This window comes from Eptesicus fuscus, chromosome 12, assembly GCF_027574615.1.
Source record: "Eptesicus fuscus isolate TK198812 chromosome 12, DD_ASM_mEF_20220401, whole genome shotgun sequence".
NCBI classification, from domain to species: Eukaryota; Metazoa; Chordata; class Mammalia; order Chiroptera; family Vespertilionidae; genus Eptesicus; species Eptesicus fuscus.
In genome coordinates this window covers 29875981-29896230 of record NC_072484.1, presented here as the reverse complement: position 1 = coordinate 29896230, position 20250 = coordinate 29875981, and the positions used below count along the sequence as shown (strand labels likewise).

The 20250-nt window shown below is 47.3% G+C and overlaps 2 protein-coding genes and 5 non-coding genes across 10 annotated transcripts; 6 read left to right on the top strand and 1 right to left on the bottom strand.

The window, feature by feature from the left end:
- The first annotated feature begins 8059 nt into the window (after positions 1 to 8059).
- Positions 8060 to 13271, top strand: NOP56 (NOP56 ribonucleoprotein). Of its 2 annotated transcripts, none has more exons than XM_008141008.3 (12): positions 8060 to 8108; positions 8276 to 8365; positions 8713 to 8827; positions 9433 to 9594; positions 9761 to 9959; positions 10305 to 10492; positions 10574 to 10725; positions 10908 to 11008; positions 11368 to 11516; positions 11743 to 11864; positions 12051 to 12188; positions 12835 to 13271. In XM_008141008.3, exons 1-12 carry the CDS (start codon positions 8106 to 8108, stop codon positions 13198 to 13200), a joined length of 1785 nt encoding a protein of 594 aa, XP_008139230.1. In that variant the 5' UTR covers positions 8060 to 8105; the 3' UTR covers positions 13201 to 13271. The 2 variants fall into 2 exon arrangements, with proteins under 2 accessions (XP_008139230.1, XP_054579654.1); XM_054723679.1 differs by having other exon boundaries at positions 8101 to 8124; positions 11368 to 11522.
- Positions 9219 to 9286, top strand: LOC114231474 (small nucleolar RNA SNORD110). Its single transcript, XR_003617429.1, has one exon. It is a non-coding gene; the product is annotated as a small nucleolar RNA SNORD110 (small nucleolar RNA).
- LOC114231463 (small nucleolar RNA SNORA51) lies at positions 10054 to 10185 on the top strand. Its single transcript, XR_003617421.1, has one exon. It is a non-coding gene; the product is annotated as a small nucleolar RNA SNORA51 (small nucleolar RNA).
- Positions 11072 to 11157, top strand: LOC114231472 (small nucleolar RNA SNORD86). The gene has a single exon (XR_003617427.2). It is a non-coding gene; the product is annotated as a small nucleolar RNA SNORD86 (small nucleolar RNA).
- On the top strand, positions 11586 to 11656 carry LOC114231455 (small nucleolar RNA SNORD56). The gene has a single exon (XR_003617414.1). It is a non-coding gene; the product is annotated as a small nucleolar RNA SNORD56 (small nucleolar RNA).
- LOC114231454 (small nucleolar RNA SNORD57) lies at positions 11909 to 11979 on the top strand. The gene has a single exon (XR_003617413.1). It is a non-coding gene; the product is annotated as a small nucleolar RNA SNORD57 (small nucleolar RNA).
- Positions 13272 to 13278: 7 nt separating the features above from the next.
- Positions 13279 to 18625, bottom strand: IDH3B (isocitrate dehydrogenase (NAD(+)) 3 non-catalytic subunit beta). 3 transcript variants are annotated; one of them, XR_003617323.2, is made up of 13 exons: positions 18550 to 18625; positions 18336 to 18416; positions 18118 to 18216; positions 17892 to 18012; positions 15962 to 16022; positions 15754 to 15886; positions 15516 to 15649; positions 15321 to 15423; positions 15078 to 15224; positions 14813 to 14907; positions 14640 to 14700; positions 13485 to 13688; positions 13279 to 13392 (listed from the first exon to the last, which is right to left on the bottom strand). XR_003617323.2 is itself a non-coding variant. In XM_008141010.3 (12 exons), exons 1-12 carry the CDS (start codon positions 18589 to 18591, stop codon positions 13602 to 13604), a joined length of 1164 nt encoding a protein of 387 aa, XP_008139232.1. In that variant the 5' UTR covers positions 18592 to 18625; the 3' UTR covers positions 13279 to 13601. The 3 variants fall into 3 exon arrangements, 2 of the variants coding, with proteins under 2 accessions (XP_008139232.1, XP_008139231.1); XM_008141010.3 differs by having other exon boundaries at positions 13279 to 13688; XM_008141009.3 differs by lacking the exon at positions 13485 to 13688.
- Between the last annotated feature and the right edge of the window lie 1625 nt (positions 18626 to 20250).

Here is a 20250-nt window from a genome sequence, read left to right as displayed (position 1 = left end):
ATATTGTGATAACAATGTAGGGTTTCAGCTAGGTACTTGAATAATTGGGAGAATCACTTCATAAATTATAGAATTGTCTAACCACTATGCTGTACACCTGAAACTAATATAAAATAATACTGGATGTCAACTGTAATTAAAAAATAAAATAAAAATAATTTGGGAGTGGCTTAACTGGGCAGCTATGGTGCTGGATATTGCAGTCAAGATCTCAGGCAGGGCTGTAGCCATTGGAAGACTTGACTGGGGTTGGAAGATATGTTCACAAGATGGCGCACACACATGGCTGTTGGCAAGAGGCTTTGGTTCCTTGCTGCAATTAACAGGAAACTTTGATTACTCTCCACATGGACCTCTCCATAGGGCTGACGGGGTGTCCTTACAACTTAGCAGCTGGTTTCCCCCAGAGCAAGTAATCTGAGAGAGCAAGGCGGAGCCACAATACCTCTATAGCCTAGTTTCAGAAGCTACACCATCAATTCTACCACTTTCTACTCATTAGAACTGAATCAGCAAGTCTAGCCCACACTCAAAGGGAAGATTAGGCTGCATCTCTTGAAGGGGGTGATTAACAAAGAATTTTTGAACATATTTTAACAGGATGTTTCCTAATTCAAATAGTTACAAGAACTCTACCAAGAAAACTCGAAAGGTTTTTTGAAAGACATCCATCAGAGGATCAGTTAATGGTGGCTCCTCAAGCAACAGGAAACGTCCAGTGAGCTAGGGAGATGGGTAGAGGAAGAAGGCATAGGTAAGAGAAGTAGGGTGTTGATGTGGTGTGGCTTTACAGGTAGGACATGTTATTAGGGAACATTCTAAAGATTACCATCTCTTTATTCTCGGGTTTGAGCTTCCAGTACATTCCATCTTAAAACTTCTCTATGCAGCCTGTCCATGGACCATCGAGCATGAAGACCATCTTTCTTCCTCCCATCCTTCCTTTCTTCCCTCTTTCCTTTCCCCCTCTCTTCCACCCCTTCCTTCTCTCTTTCGGTCACCTGAGAATGATTTGAATTAGAAAGTCCACCTAACAATTTACCCAGAGAATTGTAACTAGTGTCTTAGTGACATCACCCTAGTTTGTCTGTATATTCCTTACTGGGGGGAAATGAAACAGACTCTGAATTTTATCTGTCAGGAGCTATTTTTGCAGACAGACCCTTTCTTTTTTTTGCATGCTCAATGTCCATAAAGAGCTCCATTGCACACATAAGTAGGAACACACTTTTGGTGAAGGTCAAGTTGGGCACCTGATTTTCCCATGACTTGCACATTCACAGAAACTGGGGAATGATGCACCAGCCAGGGAGGGGACCTGGGTACCAACAGCACCCACTACACTGGTGATCCTCAATTCAGTAAAGTCATTTCCAATATGCTCTGTAGCACCCCACCCAAAGCTGCGGCATCGAAGTTCCTCAGGCTCTATAAGGAACAGTAAGAAATAAACCTGCATGCATAAAGGAACATTTATTTCTCTCTTTTTTTTATTTCTTTATTGATTAAGGTATTACATATGTGTCCTTGTTCCCCCATTACCCCCCACCTCCCATTCATGCCCCCACCCCCCAGTTGTCCGTGTCCATTGATTAGGCTTATATGCATGCATATAAGTCCTTTGATTGATCTCTCCCATTTATTTCTCTTGATCTTGGTAGAAGTAGAGGAGAAAGGTCTCCCTTGAGAATTTATATTAACAAGGCAGTCCTCACACAAAGCATCTAAATTCCCATACCAACTGTGTGTTCCAAAAAACTCAAATGGAAAATGGAAATTTTTTAAATGATCTTAGGTTCACTGTACCTCCAAGAAAGCAGGGGGTGGGAGTTGGGGAGGGAGGAAGGCAAAGACACAACAAAAATTACACCAAATAGAAAGCATAGAGGATTTAAAATACTAGTATATCAGGAATCAAAATAAATGCTGTCCAGCTGGTGTGGCTCAGCAGTTGAGCAGCTACCCAGGAACCAAGAGGTCACTGGTTCAATTCCCCATCACATAACATGCCTGGGTTGCAGGCTTGATCCCCAGTAGAGGCCGTACAGGAAGCAACTGATTGATGATTTTCTCTCTCATCTATGTTTCTTTCTCCCTCCTCTCTCTCTAAAAAATCAAATAAATGCTAATGTAATAAAACCTCCCAATAAAAGACCAAGATTATCAAATGAATATTTTAAAATCCCATGTGTTGTTTTGAAGCAGAGTAATCCCTCCTTTGGAAAACTGCTGTATGAAACTGCCATTTGAACTACTATGTTATTCTTAGACAGTCTCTTATTCTGTAGGTCAACTCTGTTATTTTTAGACTTGTTTTTTGCTTGACTAGAAAAGATAAACTTAATTGTCTGACCTTGCGAGCTAGCCATCTAACTGATATGCTGATATTGATGCCAGGTGTCTATATAGATATGATATGATACTCAAGGTTACAGGTGTCTGTATAGATATGATATAATACTCAAGGTTACAAGTTGTCTGTATAGATATGACAGGTGTTTTCTAGATATGATATGTACTCAAAAGTTACAAGCTGTCTACAAAAATAACTTACACAAAGAACTAGAAGGATATAAAAAGGAAATACTCCCTCCTGTGTTTGTTCAGAATTTGACAGAGGTAATCTGCTCTGAAACTTCTCGCAATAAAGATGACTCCTAATCGGTTCATTAAGAGTCACTAAGGTAGCCAAAACCGGTTTGGCTCAGTGGATAGAGCATCGGCCTGCGGACTGAAAGGTCCCAGGTTCGATTCCGGTCAAGGGCATGTACCTTGGTTGCGGGCACATCCCCAGTAGGGGGTGTGCAAGAGGCAGCTGATCGATGTTTCTCTCTCATCGATGTTTCTAACTCTCTATCCCTCTCTCTTCCTCTCTGTAAAAAATCAATAAAATATATTTAAAAAAAAAAAAAAGAGTCACTAAGGCATCTTGTCCAGCTCGCTGATTTTTGATACAACAGTTTCCAAGTGATACTTTTAAAACCTAAGACTAGGGCAAGTAAGCACTTTATCCCTTTTAGTTCCTAGGGAACAAAAACTGAAATACAATCTTTAAGGGCAAAATCACCAGGTACATGAGTACCAACCAACTTTGTAAACTGGGCTTATTTTTGAGTGCTGAGGATTTCTATTGAAGACAGCTGTCTGCAGTACTATACCAGATAATTTAGTCTTCAATGTAGTATTAGTTTGAAAAATATAAAGAGGCCCAATCTCATGGTTGGGGCACATGAGGTAAATACAGCATACAGATATCTCCATCACCAAATTATATCTGGAATGAGGGCCATATAAACCCAACCTCCAAATTCTGTTGGCGATTCAACCAGTTGACACACGTAAAACTAAGTGCCACGCATTATGCTAAGTGATCAATAAATAAAAAATATTATCACAGGTGTGGATAAGATCAAATATCCTCAGACTCAGGTTATGAACACAAACAGCATCAACTGAACAACTTTTACCCTATAACTCTTTTTTTAATATATTTTTATTGTTGATAGTATTACAGATATCCTCTATTTTCCCCCCTTTATATCCTATAATTCCAATCAACTCTGAGCTTCAGAAGCTATAGCCAAAAAAAAAAGGGGGGAACACTGGGCTAGATGGTCTTCCTTCGGTGCCTTTCATTCTTCTGTGTCCATGGAAATAATGTTGTGGCCCAGCCAGTGTGGCTCAGCGGCTGAACCAGGAGGTCATGGTTCCATTTGATCATGTCAGGAGGCAGCCAATCAATGATTCTCTCTCATCATTGATGTTTCTATTTCTCTCTCCCTCCCTGAAATCAATAAAAATATATATATTTTAAAAAATCAATGTTGCATATATGGGTAACTCATTATCAAAAACTTTAGCAGGGTTTCTTTTCACATTTGAAAAAAGGGCAAACGAATTAATTGCTAGAAGCCTTTTAACTGTCTCGTTCACAAAATGTGTAAACTGCCGCCATCTTGTGGTTATTTCGTGCAATTTCCTTTCTTGAAGGAAATTTTTTTTTTTTTTTTTTTAATAAAGAGAGAAAACATTGATTTGTTGTTCCAGTTTTTCATGCATTCATTGGCTGACTCTTGTGCCCTGACCAGGGATTAAACCCAAAACCTTGGCCTATCAGGACAATGCTCTAACCAACTGAGCCACCAGGCCTGAAACTAGTCATTGGAATTTAAACAGTCATCCTCAGTTTAACCCTAAGGATAGTTCCGAGAAATGCACTTTAGGCAATTTTGTCATTGTGAGAACATTATAGAGTATACTTAACACAAACCTAGATGGTATAACTTAATACGCACCTAGGCTATATGTTATACCACTGTCATATAGGTCAGTCCTTGTGTGGCACGTGACTATAGCACATTCCATTTCCATAGGTCCCCATTAGCATTGCCCATTGCTCAAAGTAAAAACTCTGGGTTAATTTATACCAAAATGACACAGTGAGCCACAGACTAAGCTAAGTAAAAGAGTTATGGATGCCACAGTGTATGATCCTTCCCCATGGGTACACAGTCCTATCTGCACAGAGAAAGAAAAGGCCCAGGTGCCGCATGGCTTTAAAGCTGGAGTTTGGAACATGCCTGGAAACACACAGCTGCCCCTCAGACCTGCTGCCCATGAAGGACATTTTCTCCGCTGGAACATCACCTCCACACTAATCTCCAACCAAACACTGTTTAGTGAAGAATAAGAGTTTCATCAGATCAAGCAATACATCAGACCTTCATTGAAAGCTTGTTTTAGATTTGACATGCTAGATACTTCAGTCTTTCTGCAACTACTGACCAGGATGACTCTTACACCTCTAGCAGGTTCTTCTCTTGTTTCTGGCTTTTGCTTCCACTCTCTTTCCTTCATCTCTTAACAACCTACACATTCTTCTATTAATACCTAAAAACCCCTCTGGCCATAAAGTCTTCCTCGGGAGCACTGGCCCCCACCTCCACCACCAAATTACCTCTGCTCTGCCTCCATACTACTTCATTTCAGCACTTTCTTTTTTTTTTTTTAATATATTTTATTGATTTTTTTACAGAGAGGAAGAGAGAGGGACAGAGAGTTAGAAACATCGATTAGAGAGAAACATCGATCAGCTGCCTCTTGCACACCCCCTACTGGGGATGTGCCCGCAACCAAGGTACATGCCCTTGACCGGAATCGAACCTGGGACCCTTGAGTCCGCAGGCCGACGCTCTATCCACTGAGCCAAACCGGTTTCGGCTCAGCACTTTCTTATGTTCATTCTTCCAGGATTATAAAGTCTCTGAAGTCAGAGGTCAAGGGTTATGTTTTTATTTTTCTCTGAGATCTCTGCATTACTCTCTTAAGATCTCTGTCCAATTGTCACCTCTTTGCTGAGGGCCTCTATAAAACAATGCAACATTCCTTAACATTTATCAACGTATTTATTTGATTTTTCATCTCCCCATAGAATGTAAACTCCATGATGGTACTGACTTGGTTTGCTTACTATTGTATCCATGCAACTAGAAATACCTGGCATGCAATAGGCATTTGAACTGGTGAATTGGCCCTCCCAAATGTGGATGGGCATCATCTGATCCTTTGAGTGCCAGAAAAAAACAAAGGTGAAGGAAATATAAATTAGTTTTATCTCTGCTTGAGCTGAGACATTCATCTCCTCCTCCCCTTGCACATCAGTGCTCCTGGTCCTCATGCTTTGACTCAGAGACAGATTTATTTATCCAAAATATGTTAGCTTTCAGCTTAGTAACTCTCAGTCTAATCCACAGAAATTACACATATGTGTGTGTGCATATGTATTTCTATATGTACACATATACTATGTATATGTTTACTAGAGCAGTTTGTCTCGGCAAACTGCAGCTTGAGAGCCACATGCGGCTCTTTGGCCCCCTGCGTGTGGCTCTTCCACAAAATACCACGTGCGGGCGTGCACGTACAGTGCGATTGAAACTTCGTGGTCCATGATCAGAAGTCGGTTTCGGCTCTCAAAAGAAATTTCAATCGTTGTACTGTTGATATTTGGCTCTGTTGACTAATAAGTTTGCCGAACACTGTACGAGGGTATACATATTTGTATACAGATGTATGTTTAGCTGAGACAAGTTCTACAAACCAATACCCCTTCCCTTACTCTATGTGACGTATTACTATTTCCTATTCTCTTTCGTCCTTTCTTTTTCATGCTGGTCAAGAATGTCTAAACCCTGCAATCCATTAACGGATTCTGACTTCTTTGAAAGCCCCTACCTTAGCAGATAAGCACCTGTAACTCCAGGAATATTTAGGATTAACTATAGAAAGAATGAAGTAAAACAAAGTCATAGCATTAATATTCTCCATTACATTTTGAAACTATCTATTTAATTTGGTATTTATAACATTTAAAAGAATATTATAATTTTGCAATTCCGTTTTAAAATGTGAAATGGAATAACTGATTTAGACCCATGATTTTAAGTGGATATATGTAACAGAATTTAATGTTTGCAAGCAATATTGAAATTTTAATATTTACCATCCGTATTTTTAATTTTAATATACTTGGCTTCAAGAGTGAGCTCCCCGGCCCAGTGGTTGAACTTAGACCTATGAACCAGATCAGGGTTCGATCCCCAGTAAGGGGCATGCAAGAGGCAGCAGATCAATGATTCTCATCATTGATGTTTTCGTATCTCTCTCTGCCTTCCTCTCTGAAATCAATATATATATATTTTAAATGTGGTAACTGGCCAATATTGGGGGGGGGGGGGGGAGAGTGAACTCAGTAATTGGATTTTGTGAAGTAACTTAATTGCTTAAGAAGAAAATAAAATATATTAAGTTTATAAATGTACTTCTGTATGGGAATTAAAAAAAAAAAAAAACTTTAGAAAAAAAACCACCTTTAGCCCTAGCTGGTTTGGCTCAGTGGACAGAGCATCGCCTGCGGACTGAAGGAAGGATCAGGGTTCGACTCCGGTCAAGGAAACATGCGGGGGTTGCGAGCTCCATCCCCAGTAGGGAGGGTGCAGGAGGCAGCCGATCAATGATTTTCTCTCATCATTTTTGTTTCTCTCTCCCTCTCTGAAATATGTTTTTTTTAAGTTTAAAAACAAACAAATCTCTTTAACCCGGTGGGCGTGGCTCAGTGGTTGAGCCTAGACCTATGAACCAGGAAGGAGGTCGCGGCTTGATTTCTCGGTTGGGGCACCATGCTGGGGTTATGGGCTCTGGGGCGTGCAGGAGGCAACCGATCAATGATTTTCTCTCGTCATTGGTGTTTCTATCTTTCTCCCTCTCCCTTACTCTCTAAAATCAATAAAAAAAATATTTTTTTAAAAAAGAAAAGACTTAAGGGCCCTTCAAAGGGGCAAGCAACACGTGTTCGAGCAAAAGGTGTGTTCTGCTCAAGGGGAACAAGAACCGACCTAGAAAAAGGTGGGATCGTCTTTCTTTTCCACTTTATCGCCTGCCACCCTCATTTTTTTTTTTAAAAGGAATACACAAAATACTATTTAAAAGCAGAAAACCAGCCACCAGAAGTGTCGTTTCCTTAGGGTCGGCGCCAGAATGCCCCAGGCCCCGCTTCCGTTCCGGTGAAGAAAGGGAGCGCGGCCCTCGGGCCTCCTAGGCGGGTCGGCCCTCAGTGGGAGGCGGGGATGAAGGGGTCCAGAAGGTGTGGGGCGCAGGGAGGTGTCTGGGGCCCGAGGTCACCTGCGCTGCGGAAAGCGAGCTCGGCATCCGTTTCCTGTGCAGGGCCTCCAGTCTGCATTTCACCTAGCTCTGCGGCCCGCCATTTATATGATGAGAACATGAGGGCCTGGACTATTAGCCAGAAAAGCGTTTTTCCAAACTGTTTTACAGCCTACAAGGCTCGGCCCAGGCCCACGCGTCCCCTGCAACCGCGCCCGCCTGCCCGCGAGCGCTGCTGCAGAGGCCGGAAGCAGCCACCCGCCTGCACTCGCGCCACCCCCGTGCCCGCCGGGAGATACCACACGGCGGACCCCTCCGGAAGCTCGGAAAGGTATCGTCCCCGGCCTCTGATTGGCCAGCGGGGATCAGGGGCGGGGCTTCCGGAGCCTGGTTCCGCGCGCCAGAGCCCGCTCGCCGCATTGCGAGCCGGGCCAGGAGCGGGCGCCATGGTGAGGAGTGGTTATGGTGTGCGAGCCCGGTGAAGGCCGCGGTTTGGGCCTGGGTTCGGGCCTGGGTTCGGGCCTGAGCCCTGGCCGGAGCTTGGGCCTGCCGTGGGGGGTGGGGCCGGGTAGACGCGAGGGCCGCACTGACGCTGACGCCCCGGCTTCCTTCCCAGGTGCTGCTGCACGTGCTGTTCGAGCACGCGGTCGGCTACACGCTGCTGGCGCTGAAGGAGGTGGAGGAGATCAGCCTGCTGCAGCCGCAGGTGGGTGGAAGCGGTGGGCTCTCGGGCCGCCACGACCCCAGCATGCACCGCGCGCTCCCACGTGGCCGACCGCGCGCGTTGGGGTATGCGCTGAGCCGGAAAGCGCCTTTGCAGAGGGTCCTTACCTGCCTCAGTGATTAGAATCGCCTTAGGATCATTTAGAATTCTCCCACCCTGTACCGACGAAGCAGAACCGGGATTTAGGGTCCATGATAGGTCCATTCCCTTAAGCGTTCAGTCAGCTCTTATGTGTGACCAGGGCTGAGAACCGCCGCTTTACTGCGCCTACAGGCAAGAGCGAAGGAAGGAAGGCACTTACCCTTTCTCCCCTCCTTCCGTTCCCCCAGGTGGAGGAGTGCGTGCTCAATCTGGGCAAGTTCCACAACATCGTTCGTCTCGTGGCCTTTTGTCCCTTTGCCTCATCCCAGGTTGCCTTGGAAAATGTCAATGCTGTGTCTGAAGGTGAGGAAGCTACCTCCGGGTAGTTCAGGAAGATTGGCCAATAGGTCCTGCCATTGTCTGGTTCCTTTTCCTAGGGAGCTTGTGATAGTATTTGCCTTTCCTCGGCTAATTTGTTCTAAATCTGATACGTTCTGGGTAGCATTTGGTGTGTACAGGATGTAACTTAGAGTAGTCTTAACAGAGCTCAATATCGAGGGGAGGGAGGTATGGTAGGCTAAATGTTATATTTAAAGCACGTAGTCCAGCGTGCAGTCTTAGACCTTTTGGTCCCAGAAAGCAGATTGGGAACTAAATATTTTCATGCTCCAGGGTATGTCTTAAGCTTTCAGTTATGCATTTCCACTTGTACTGTTATACCTGAGTTCTATACTTCCCGTGGTTAATGCAGGCTTTGCAGTGATGACTTGAATCTGTCAATCCCCTGAGTGCAATCACTGATGTCTCTATGCTTCTGAGCAAAGCCAAAAGCGGGGGGGGGGGATCTAGGCACACCATCCCAGCATGCTCTGCTGGACCAGTGGTCTGTCTGTCAACAGTTGAAGTGACAGGATCCCTTTTGTGATTTAAGCAGTCTGTTAGTGGGAGCTCTGTTTTTTTGCCCTGAGGTATTGTTCATGAGGACCTCCGCCTGTTCTTGGAAACTTACCTGCCAACCAAAAAGAAGAAAGTGCTCCTGGGGGTTGGGGACCCCAAGATTGGTGCTGCTATACAAGAGGAGTTAGGGTACAACTGCCAGACTGGAGGTGTGATAGCTGAGATTCTTCGAGGTGAGACCATCCGTTAACATTTATGCCATTTTTGACCTAATTGAGGAGGGTTCTGGAAACAGGGTGCCTAGGGTTGCTTCTGGGTAGCTGTCCTGCTTGGCTGTTGCCTGTGGGTGCAGGAGCTAGCTCAGAGCCTTCCCTTGCTCATAGTCTTGCCCTCCTCCAGGAGTTCGTCTGCACTTCCACAACCTGGTGAAGGGCCTGACTGATGTGTCTGCTTGTAAAGCCCAGCTGGGGTTGGGACACAGCTATTCTCGGGCCAAAGTTAAGTTTAATGTGAACCGGGTGGACAATATGATTATACAGTCCATTAGCCTCCTGGACCAGCTGGATAAGGACATCAATACCTTCTCCATGCGTGTCAGGTAAGGGGAGGAATGGCCTAGCTCAGTTTGGATCCTGAGATGAGGACTGGCTTCTGTGGGCAGAACAGGGTGGGGTGGGGCTGGGGTGGGGCTGGGCCTCCTGGTGCTTACCACAGGCTGTGTGCTTACACTGACTGTACAGAAATAGGAGGCAGAGTAAACCTGCCCCATATACACCTCAGCTCAGGCTCTTTGTCTGGTCTGAATTGTGAATGGGGAGACATTGAGTCAAGGAGGTTTGGGATCTGACTTGTTTTCACTTCCTCTGGGCAAGGAGTAGATGGTGGCTATAGCTTTATTTGATACGTGGCAGTTCAGCCAGGGAGTGATTGTTGCTCTTTGCAGGGAGTGGTATGGGTATCACTTTCCTGAGCTGGTGAAGATAATCAATGACAATGCTACATACTGCCGTGTCGCTCAGTTCATTGGAAACCGAAAGGAGCTGAATGAAGAAAAGTTGGAGGAGCTGGAGGAACTAACAATGGATGGGGCCAAGGCTAAGGCTATTCTGGACGCCTCACGGTCCTCTATGGGTCAGTACAGAGCCTGGCAGCCAAAATAAGGTATGGGACTCTGACTATCTGGCCCTTACGTTCCTACTTGGTGTCCTTCAGGCATGGACATATCAGCCATTGACTTGATAAACATTGAAAGCTTCTCCAGTCGTGTGGTGTCTTTGTCAGAGTACCGCCAGAGTCTGCACACTTACCTGCGATCCAAGATGAGCCAAGTGGCCCCCAGCCTGTCGGCCCTCATTGGGGAAGCGGTGAGTCATGGGAAACAAACATGGGGGGATAAAGAATGTTACGGTTATATATCCATACTGCTGTGTTTCTTGATCCACCGTGTTTTCCCCGTGCACTTGATGGGCAGAGGTAAGGCAGGATTATGCAGCTGGTAGGTTGGCATATCCAGCTTCTGTGACTAATTCCTTGAATCCTTCTCCAGGTAGGCGCACGTCTCATTGCTCATGCTGGCAGCCTCACCAACCTGGCCAAGTATCCAGCATCCACCGTGCAGATCCTTGGGGCTGAAAAGGCCCTGTTCAGGTACCAGTGAGGGCACCTGCCCGCACTCAGGTGCCACTTCTGGTGTCCACTACTTGTTTGGGGAATCACAGTGATGGCTAACCAGGGCATCCTGACCTATACAGGCCTCTGCTATGGGGGTGATGGCCTGTCCTGGTGTCTGAGTGATTCCCAGGGCCCAGCAAAGGGACCAAGTTTCCAGGTCAGCGACATTGGATGCCTTCTGCCTTGGGAGCTGTGGGTTGGCATGAAGTGGGTTAGACCCACCCCAGCCTAAGGCTCACTCTGGAGATTGAGGGAAAGGGGAGGGGAGGAGCTGCCTTGGCTAATAGGGTTGAAATTTCTGGTTGTAAACTCTCCACTGAATATTATTCTCCCAGAGCCCTGAAGACAAGGGGTAACACCCCAAAATATGGACTCATTTTCCACTCCACCTTCATTGGCCGAGCAGCTGCCAAGAACAAAGGCCGCATCTCCCGATACCTGGCAAACAAATGCAGTATTGCCTCGCGAATTGATTGCTTCTCTGGTATGGGTGAGGGAATGGCATTTGTGAAGAAGGGGCTGGGAGGGAGTGGGGGACTGGATACCTTAGCTTCTACAATGATGGTAACATTTTTCGTCAACAGCAGTTCACCTAGTGAGTGTTGATACTTTGGGTCTGAGTGAAGCTGAGGGTAGAGGAAATACTGGGGATGAGTAGTTTGACCCTTTAGGAGCTGACAGGCTTTGTTTACCCACACACACACAACCAGAGGTACCCACAAGTGTATTTGGGGAGAAGCTTCGAGAACAAGTGGAAGAGCGGCTATCCTTCTATGAGACTGGAGTGATTCCACGAAAGAATCTGGAGGTCATGAAGGAGGCGATGGTACAGGTCAGTTTGGGCTTTGCTAGGTGGGGCTTTGCATAGCTAGCTGTTGGAGGTGATGAACTGTCTTAGCCTGACCTTGTAGAGTGGAGGCAAAAAACTGATTTAATGAGCCTGATCCAATGTAGCCAGGAGGGAAACCTCTGTTAGGTCAGAGGGCTTCAGAGCCTTTCAGCACTTTTCTTTGGCCAGGCAGAGGAAGCGGCTGCTGAGATTACTAGAAAGCTGGAGAAACAGGAGAAGAAACGCTTGAAGAAGGAAAAGAAACGGCTGGCTGCGATTGCCCTTGCATCTCCAGAAAACAGCAGCAGTACACCAGAGGAGTGTGAGGTCAGTAAGTAGGCAGATCCTGAGTGAAAATCCTGGGTTGTAGGATTTTCAACTGTAGAACAAAGGATGTGACCTCAAAGTCATAGTCTTGAGTCCAGGCCTTTGGACTGAAACAAGGACTTGAAACCTCTAAAACTGCCTCTTGATCCTATAGGAAGGAGATAGGTGCTGAGAGAACTTGTTCAAGAGCCCAGAGAGCTGGTTGTAGCACACTGGTTCCCTGGGCAAGTGTGTTCTGTCCTCGGCTGCCTGCCAGGAGTCCTCAACTGGGGGTAGTGTGAATTCCTGCTGTTTGTTCTTGGTTCTCGGCTGTGTGTCTTCCCTGGGATTTTCATAGCGCCCAGTTTGTCAAACAGTATTTCAGGGTCCCCTATGGAACTAGGCATGGTGGTTTTACTGTGACCAACATGGTGGGGTTTTCTCTTACGGGCTTAAATAATTACCTCCCCGCCTTTAAGTGGGAGTCACCTTTGGGGCGGATTTCCAGAATTCTATCCATATAAATACCATCCCAGAAACATGGGACAACTTTAGGGCATTTCCACCAGTTTTCCTGCCCTACTTAATTGCTAGAACTCGAGTGGGGTGGGGGCTGGGAGTGTTGATACAGTGAGGGACACGGTTTCATGCCCATTTCCCCCTTTAGGAAACAAATGAAAAACCTAAAAAGAAGAAAAAGCAAAAGCTCCAGGAGATTCCTCAGGAGAATGGAACAGAAGTCCCACCTGTTTCTTTACCCAAACCCAAGAAAAGGAAATCTTTTTCCACGGAGGAGTTTGTTAATAATGATCTTGAGACAGCTAACAATGGAAATCTTCCCAAGAGGAAGAAATCCTTAACCAAACCAGAACCCGTTAGTGAACCCGAAGAGGCAGCAAACAGGAGTGTTCTCAAGAAAAAGAGGAAACTCTCTTTGAAGGAGGAACCTCTCAGCAGTGGACCTGAAGAGGCTGCTAGCAACAAGAGCTCCAAGAAAAAGAAAAAGCTCCTAAAGCTAGCCCAGGAGGATTAGAATGGACAGTACCCTGGTGGGGTATAACCACCAAGTTACCCACCCCCTGTGTCCCAATAAAAGAAAATTCACAACGAGTTGATTTATGTTTTATTTAACACCTTTACATGGGTGTGGTTGGGACAGGGCATCAATGACAGCCTCAGTGAAGTCTCGGCAGGTGGCATAGCCACCCATGTCAGGAGTTCGAACCTGTGGGGGAGAATTGTCATCACCCCTGTGACCTAGACCCATCCCTACCCTCCCCCCATTAGTTTCCCTCAGGAAGCCAGCCCCAGGATAACCTAGGCTCTGCCCAGGTGATTATGGTCTAGAGGTTTAAGGGCTCTTCTCTGGTCCACTGTACTGAAGGGAGATGTAGGTAGTATGGTCCTCGTGAGGTTGAAGGGAATTAGGGGGCTCTAGCCCCCATAGGGGTGCAGGTGGCCGATGACGGACTGGATGAAGTCGGTTGTGGTGCTGTAGCCGCCCATGTCTCGTGTCCGCACCTACAGCCACCACCGGCAATAGCCGTGGGAAAGAAGAGAAGAGAGCCCATGAAGTGGGGTAGGGCACTGATGGAAATGGAAGTCCAAGATGGGATAACAGCCAGAAAGAAGACAATGCAGCAGATGCAAGAAGGTTGCTAGGTTTGCAAGAACATGGACTTGTCCACTCAGGTCTTCTGAGGGCCAGAGTCACTACTAGAGCGATAATGCAACCTGGACAGAATGGATGGGAGGCTGAGCAGGAGAGAAGATAGGAAATGTAGACTGGAGACAGGATGAGATGCCCTGGAGACAAGTAGAAGGAAGAAAATGGCAAGGGGATGCAAACGAGGATGGGCTTCCAGGGTGGAGAAGGTGACTGACACCCTAGCCTCATCCTGCCTGCTACCTCCCTCTGCTCCTCCATCCCCATCCGCTCCCCCTAGATAGAGAGCTACAAATTCAGCATTAAGATGCCCAATAAGCCTGGCCGGAGTGGCTCAGTTGATTGAGCATTGTCCTGTGCACCAAAAGGTTGCCGGTTTGATTCCCAATCAGGGCACATACCTGGGTTGCAGGTTTGATCCCCGGTTGGGGCGTGTAAGAGTAATCGATCTTTCTCAGCATGTCCTCAGGTGAGGATTAAAAACTAATAAAAGATGTCCATTAAAGAGCCAATGGATGGAGCAGGAAAGGGAATAGCAGATGGGAACTGAAAGGCAAAAGAGATCTAGAGCAATGGTCGCCAACCTTTCGGACCTCACGGACCACCAGTGGTCCGCAGACACTGGTTGGTGACCGCTGATCTAGAGGATGAAACAGCCAAGAAAGGAGAGGTGAAGAGCAGCCCTGAGAGGGACGGGCAAGATCAGAGAGCAGATGTTCTGGGGACCTATAGGGAAAGGAGACCCCAATTCAGGTTACCCAGAGAGTAGTTCTGAGGCCTTGAACCCCACAGCCTTTCTAACTTACCTTGCCAACTTTGATCACCTTCTTCACTGCATCTGCAATCATGTTGGAGTGATATTCTAGACTGTCAATGTAGAGAGGAACAATTTGAGATTTCCCCTTTCATCAGGCCCCAATTTCACCACCTGTGCTCCCTCTCACCACCTGGCCTCCTCCTCCAGCCCACCACAACCTACTTGAGGTGTCGCAGCATGTTGGAAGCTGACAGAAGCATGGCTGTGGGGTTGGCTATATTTCTGCCCACTGCCTGGGCAAATGGGTGCCGGGCACCCTGTGAAAAGAAGGGCAGGCCAGAGTCACTGGGAGCAGACATGCAGAAACTAAGATCAAGGAAAAGAGGTTAGGCCAGGTACACTGAGAGGAGGCATGGGATGAAACTACCAGGGGGAACCTGAGGTCAGAAGAAGGACACACAGAACTAGAGGAGGTGACCTCACTCACCATCTCAAAGACCGCATACTCTGCACTGTAGCTCTCACCAGGTACCACACCAGCTCCCCCAACCAAGCCAGCAGCTAGATTGTCAATAATGTTCCCATAGAGATTGGGCATCACCAGCACATCAAACTGGTAAGGATTCTGCACCAGCTGGCAGGGAGAAATGTGGGCATGGAGAAGAGAAGTAAATTCCACTGCCTGCCCTCCCTCAGCACTGAGAGAGTGCACACATAAGGAGAGCCTTACCTGCATGCAACAGTTGTCTATGATCATTGTCTCAAACTTGATTTTGGGGTACAGTTCAGCAATTTCCTCACAGCACTGCAGAAACAACCCATCCCCAAGTTTCCTGTACATGGGCCAAAGGGAACAGATTCAGCCAAGAGAGCGCAGGGGACTACCTTCCCAGGAACCTACCCCACGCAAAGCCATGTCCCTCACATGATGTTCGCCTTGTGAACAGCCGTGACCTTGTTCCGCCCCTTCTTAGTGGCATAGTCAAAGGCGAATTTTGCAATCCGTTGAGATTTGGTTCGAGTGATAATCTTCAAGCATTCAATCACACCCTTTGCACTCTGGGTAGGAAGAGAGAAATAGCTGAGTGATACTGGAAAGAAAGGAAGGAGCTATGCCTCTCTCCCACCTTCACCCCTGTGCTCCCCAATTTCTAGGACCTCACCTCATGTTCCAGAGAGCTGTACTCCCCTTCTGTCTGCTCTCGAATGATCACCAGATCTAGATTGTTGTGTCGAGTCTTGTACCCAGAAAGTGACTTCACATGGACTACATTGGCAAACAAGTCCAACTTACGCCTGGGGTGGGACAGAGCCATCAACATTGTGCCTGGAGCCCCAGAATCCGTCTGACCCATTGCCCCCACCACTTACCTCAGTCTCATATCATAGGAGGCTAGATCCCCCTTATACTCCATCGGGGTGTGGATCTTTCCTGCACAAACAAAGTTGCAGGAGTGGGGAAATGTCAGGCACAAGCCAAACCCAAGGAAACTCAGATCACTGTCCAATCCCCTCAGTGACAGAATGCAACCCAGACTCCCATCTCCCACTCCCGATCAGTGACCCTTAAACTTCTCTGGAGGGATGGGGCAAAGGAGAATAATGCAGTTAAAACCAGAAACATTTTGTCTAACACTGTTTTATTTTTAATCACATGTATGTTGAAACCTCAAAGTGACCTAAAAGGAAGACAGAAGATTTTTTTCATGTTATCAAAGAACCTGGGTTTAATATGTTGAGAAACAATGCTAAGGGATCTGTGACCTTTCTTGATGTTTCTGTGTCTACCTATTTGACATTTTCTCAACCAACAATCATTGAGTATGGACTAAGTGTAAGAAAGGTACTAGGTATATCAACCAAAAACACAACACATACCTCCTGCCCCCAAGGGACAAACAATATAGTGAGGAAGACAGATAATATAAAGGACATGGTTTTTAAAAACCATGGGAGAAACCCTAGACAGTTTGGCTCAGTGGATGGAGTGCCGGCCTGCGGACTGAAGGGTCCCAGGTTCGATTCCAGTCAAGGGCACATGCTTGGGTTGCAGGCTCGATCCCCAGTAGGGGGCGTGCAGGAGGCAGCTGAACAATGACTCTCATCATTGATATTTCTCTCTCTCTCTCCCTCTCCCTTCCTCTCTGAAATCAATAAAAAAAAATTTTTTAAGTATATTTTAAAATAAATAAATAAAAACCCATGGGAAAGAATCTTAATGACATACATAGAAACACAGAAAGAAATTCCCTGCGGTAATATCAGGAAATATCACGGAATGACTGGCACTTCAGCCAGAACTTAGGTAAAGTGAGTGTAGTAGATTGAACAGTAACCCCCAATATGATATGTCTATACCTCAACCTATAAATGTGACCTTATTTAAGAAAGTGTTAGGAGAAAAAAAAAGAAATAGCGTTTGCAGATATAATTAAGGATCTTGAGATGAAATCAACTTGGATTAGGGTGGGCCCAAAATCCAATGACAAGCCCTTATACAAAAAAAAAGGAGTAGAAATAGATACACAGACACAGAGAGGAAAAAGCCAGATGAAGTCAGAGGCAGAGATTGGAGTGATGCATCTACAAGCCAAGGAACACCAGGAGCTGGAAGAGCCAAGGAAGATTTCTCCTCTAAGCCTTCAGAGAGAGCCCTGTCAAAACCTTAACTTTGGAATTCTGACCTCCAGAACTGTGAAAGAATAAAATTTCTGTTATTTTAAGCCACCAGTTGTGTGATAATTGGTTATGGCAGTCCTGGGAGACCAATACAGTGAGTGAGGAGGATTTTGACAGGTAGCATCAGAACATTCTGGGCAGAAGGAACAGCATAAATCCAGGTAGCACATACATTTGGACACTAACACAGCCTAGTCCATAGCACAGAACAAGTGCTGTGGAAATGAAGGCAGAAAAGCTGAGAGTCACGGAGAACTTACTGTCCTATGCTAAGGCTGGGCCTGGCAAAGTCATGCTGCTCTTTCCAAGAGAAGAGATGCAGAAAATGGACTGCAGGGACAGAACTGGCAACCAAAAAATCGAATGAGGAGATTCAAGGAGGGAAGCAGAGAGAAGACAGAAAAGAGGTGGCCAGAGTGGCATTCTATAAACACAACTAACAAGACTTGACGACGACCCATGGTGTAGCCCCATGACAGACGCCGAATTCCTGCGGGAACCAATGGTCCCGAACCGATGGGAGCTCAGGGAGAGTTCATGAGGTCATATGCGTAGAGGGAAGCTGAATGAATATTTGTTTCATTTGATTTTAAATGACACACAGGGAAGAGGGCACACATACCAATGAGGGCCACCTTGTTGTCCTTCATGGAACTCAGAACTTGCTCCAGCTTCTCCTCAGAAGCCATGTTCTGCACCTCGCTCAGGTAATGCTCCTGAAACTCCACTGGGACACTGGCAGCCTTCAGAGACAGGTCCCAAAAATTACAGGGTCGGGATCAAAGAAGTTCTTTCCAAACCGCCCCCCACCCCATCGTCCCTGCCGCTGATTGCCCCAGGCAACTCGCCTTGAACACCTCCTTGACAGCATGCATCAGTTCGGGCCCCACGCCGTCTCCCGGCACCATGGTCACAGGAAAGGCGCCCTCCACCTTCACGTCCTCGGCCTGCGACCGGGGCCATCAGAGACGGTGCGAGAGTGGGAACAGAAGCCCGGGAGAGGGGAGGGCTGGGGGGCCGGGGAGGGGGCGGGAGGGGGCGAGGCCCGAGCGGGCCTTGCGCTTACCTGGCTCCGCGAGACGGAGTGCGAAACGGCCGAAGTGCCCAGGCCCCTCCATGCCCCTGGGTTCGGGGCGGCGACCAGCGCCTGCGAAGAGACACAGCCTGTGTGTGAGGTCGGCCTGGACCCTCGCCCGGAACACCGCGGTGAGCCGGGGGAAACCCCGCCGACCCCCCCCGCCCGCCCGGCCCGGCCCGGCCTGGCCCGCTTCCCGCCTCACTCGGGTCAGCCAGCGGACACTGCTGAGAGCCGCCATGTTCATCGCAGGAAGTCGCGACGGAAGTGACGCAGAAGCCTGAGCGGCTCGGCACCCTGACTTCCGGTCAGTCCCAGGACCCTGGAGGGTTCGCTGTTCCCCCAACCAGCTCCCCCGCACACTTCTCGCCTTTCCCTTCCGTTCTCTTCTGCTTACCCCCTCCCCAGGAGACTGGCGGAACACGCAGCCGCTTTCTTTATTGCTTTTTTTCTGTATTTAATTTACATTGAAACTTCAACATAACGTGAAAGGATAACATCAGAGTTTATGATTAGCAAACGAAGACCGGAATGGAATACGGAGGTGAGACACAGGCGGCTGTCAGCAGGGCGACAGGGACTGATGAAGGGCACCGATTGACTCCAGCAGAGGAGATGGCTGTTGGGTAGGAAGTTAGACAGGAGCGGCGGGGGTGAGGCCTGCCCTGGGGTCCACGAAGGAGAACGGGGTGGCCATCGTTGGTATGTGTGCCCCCGGAGCAGGGGTCGGACCTACATTGCCTTCGGACCCCTCTCTACGGGCGGCCCAGCAGACCGCCAGCAGGCAGGCTCGGAGCCAGCGGTTCTTGGCGCAAGCCCGGAGGAAAATGACATGACCTCAACGCCAATGTGACCTTTCCAGGGCCCTGGACTAATTACAGTAAAATGTGCCTTTGGTTTTGACCCCGCCCTCTGTGGGTTTTCCCGTAGGCATTATAGATAAGGGCATGCCCAGAAGAAAGATAGTTTCTGTCAATCTCCCCTGAATGCATGTGAAAAGCCCCACCCAGAAAATCCCCCTTTCTAGCCCAGAAATTTGGAGCTTCTCTGCTCTCTCTCACTCCGTCCCTAAGGAGCAGACCCATGCCATTCCTTTTCCCCTTTCCTTCCTCCACAGGCAGTATCCCCCAATCTCTGAGGGACCCCATGAGACTTGCAAGCAGGGGAGAAATGGATAGCTACAGCTCCTCCCAGACTAACCCCTGAACCTGTCTCCAAAGCCCCCTTTTCTCTGACTTCCCAGTGAGCTAAAGCAGCTCAGCCACTGCTGGCTCCCACGCCCTCTCGACTGGCCTGCTCCTCATTTGGAATGTATCTTCTGTAAGCCCCATTTTGCTTTACTTTTATTTTCGTTGACCTTAAAATCTTTTCTGCCTCGATGAAAAGAACCAAGGTCCCAGCCAGTAACCCCAATTGGTAACAAGACCATCATTGAAGGACATTGTGTTCTCCCTGTGAGCTTGGTGAGTTCTCCTGGCCTTGATGAATTCACCGATACTGCCTGAGAATGGGGAAATTTAGTCAGAACCCTTGAAAAGTTCCTTAGCCAATCTTTTGGGTTGGGGAGGAAGTTTAAACCATCTTGATTGTTCCTTGTAGCTCTTTTGGAGCACATATGAGTGTTCAGTGTGAGGCTGGGTGAACTGAATGTCAGTTTCCTAGGCTTACACATCATCTAGTACAGGGGTCCTAACCTGGAGTCCAAAGAGCATTCAGGTGTCCATGAATACAAATCAGTACAATGAACTTGGATGGAGAAAATTCAAAAATAATATATATTTTTAATATATATAGATTTATTGATTTCAGAGAGAAAGGGAGAGAGAGAGAGAGATAGAAATATCAATAATGAGAGAGAATCATTGATCAGCTGCCTCCTGCACCCCCCCCCCCCCACTGGGGATCA

Bases quoted from the DNA above. Each gene is read 5' to 3' on its own strand.
- IDH3B (XM_008141009.3), bottom strand. From the start codon at position 18,591: ATGAACATGGCGGCTCTCAGCAGTGTCCGCTGGCTGACCCGA. The intron at 15,225-15,320 runs GTAAGGCTCTCC...TCTCCCTGCCAG, and splicing joins TAGACAACTGTTGCATGCAG to CTGGTGCAGAATCCTTACCA. The intron at 14,908-15,077 runs GTGAGTGAGGTC...TTCTTTTCACAG, and splicing joins AGTATGCGGTCTTTGAGATG to GGTGCCCGGCACCCATTTGC.
- NOP56 (XM_054723679.1), top strand. The intron at 9,960-10,304 runs GTAAGGGGAGGA...TGCTCTTTGCAG, and splicing joins ACCTTCTCCATGCGTGTCAG to GGAGTGGTATGGGTATCACT. The intron at 12,189-12,834 runs GTCAGTAAGTAG...TTCCCCCTTTAG, and splicing joins GTACACCAGAGGAGTGTGAG to GAAACAAATGAAAAACCTAA.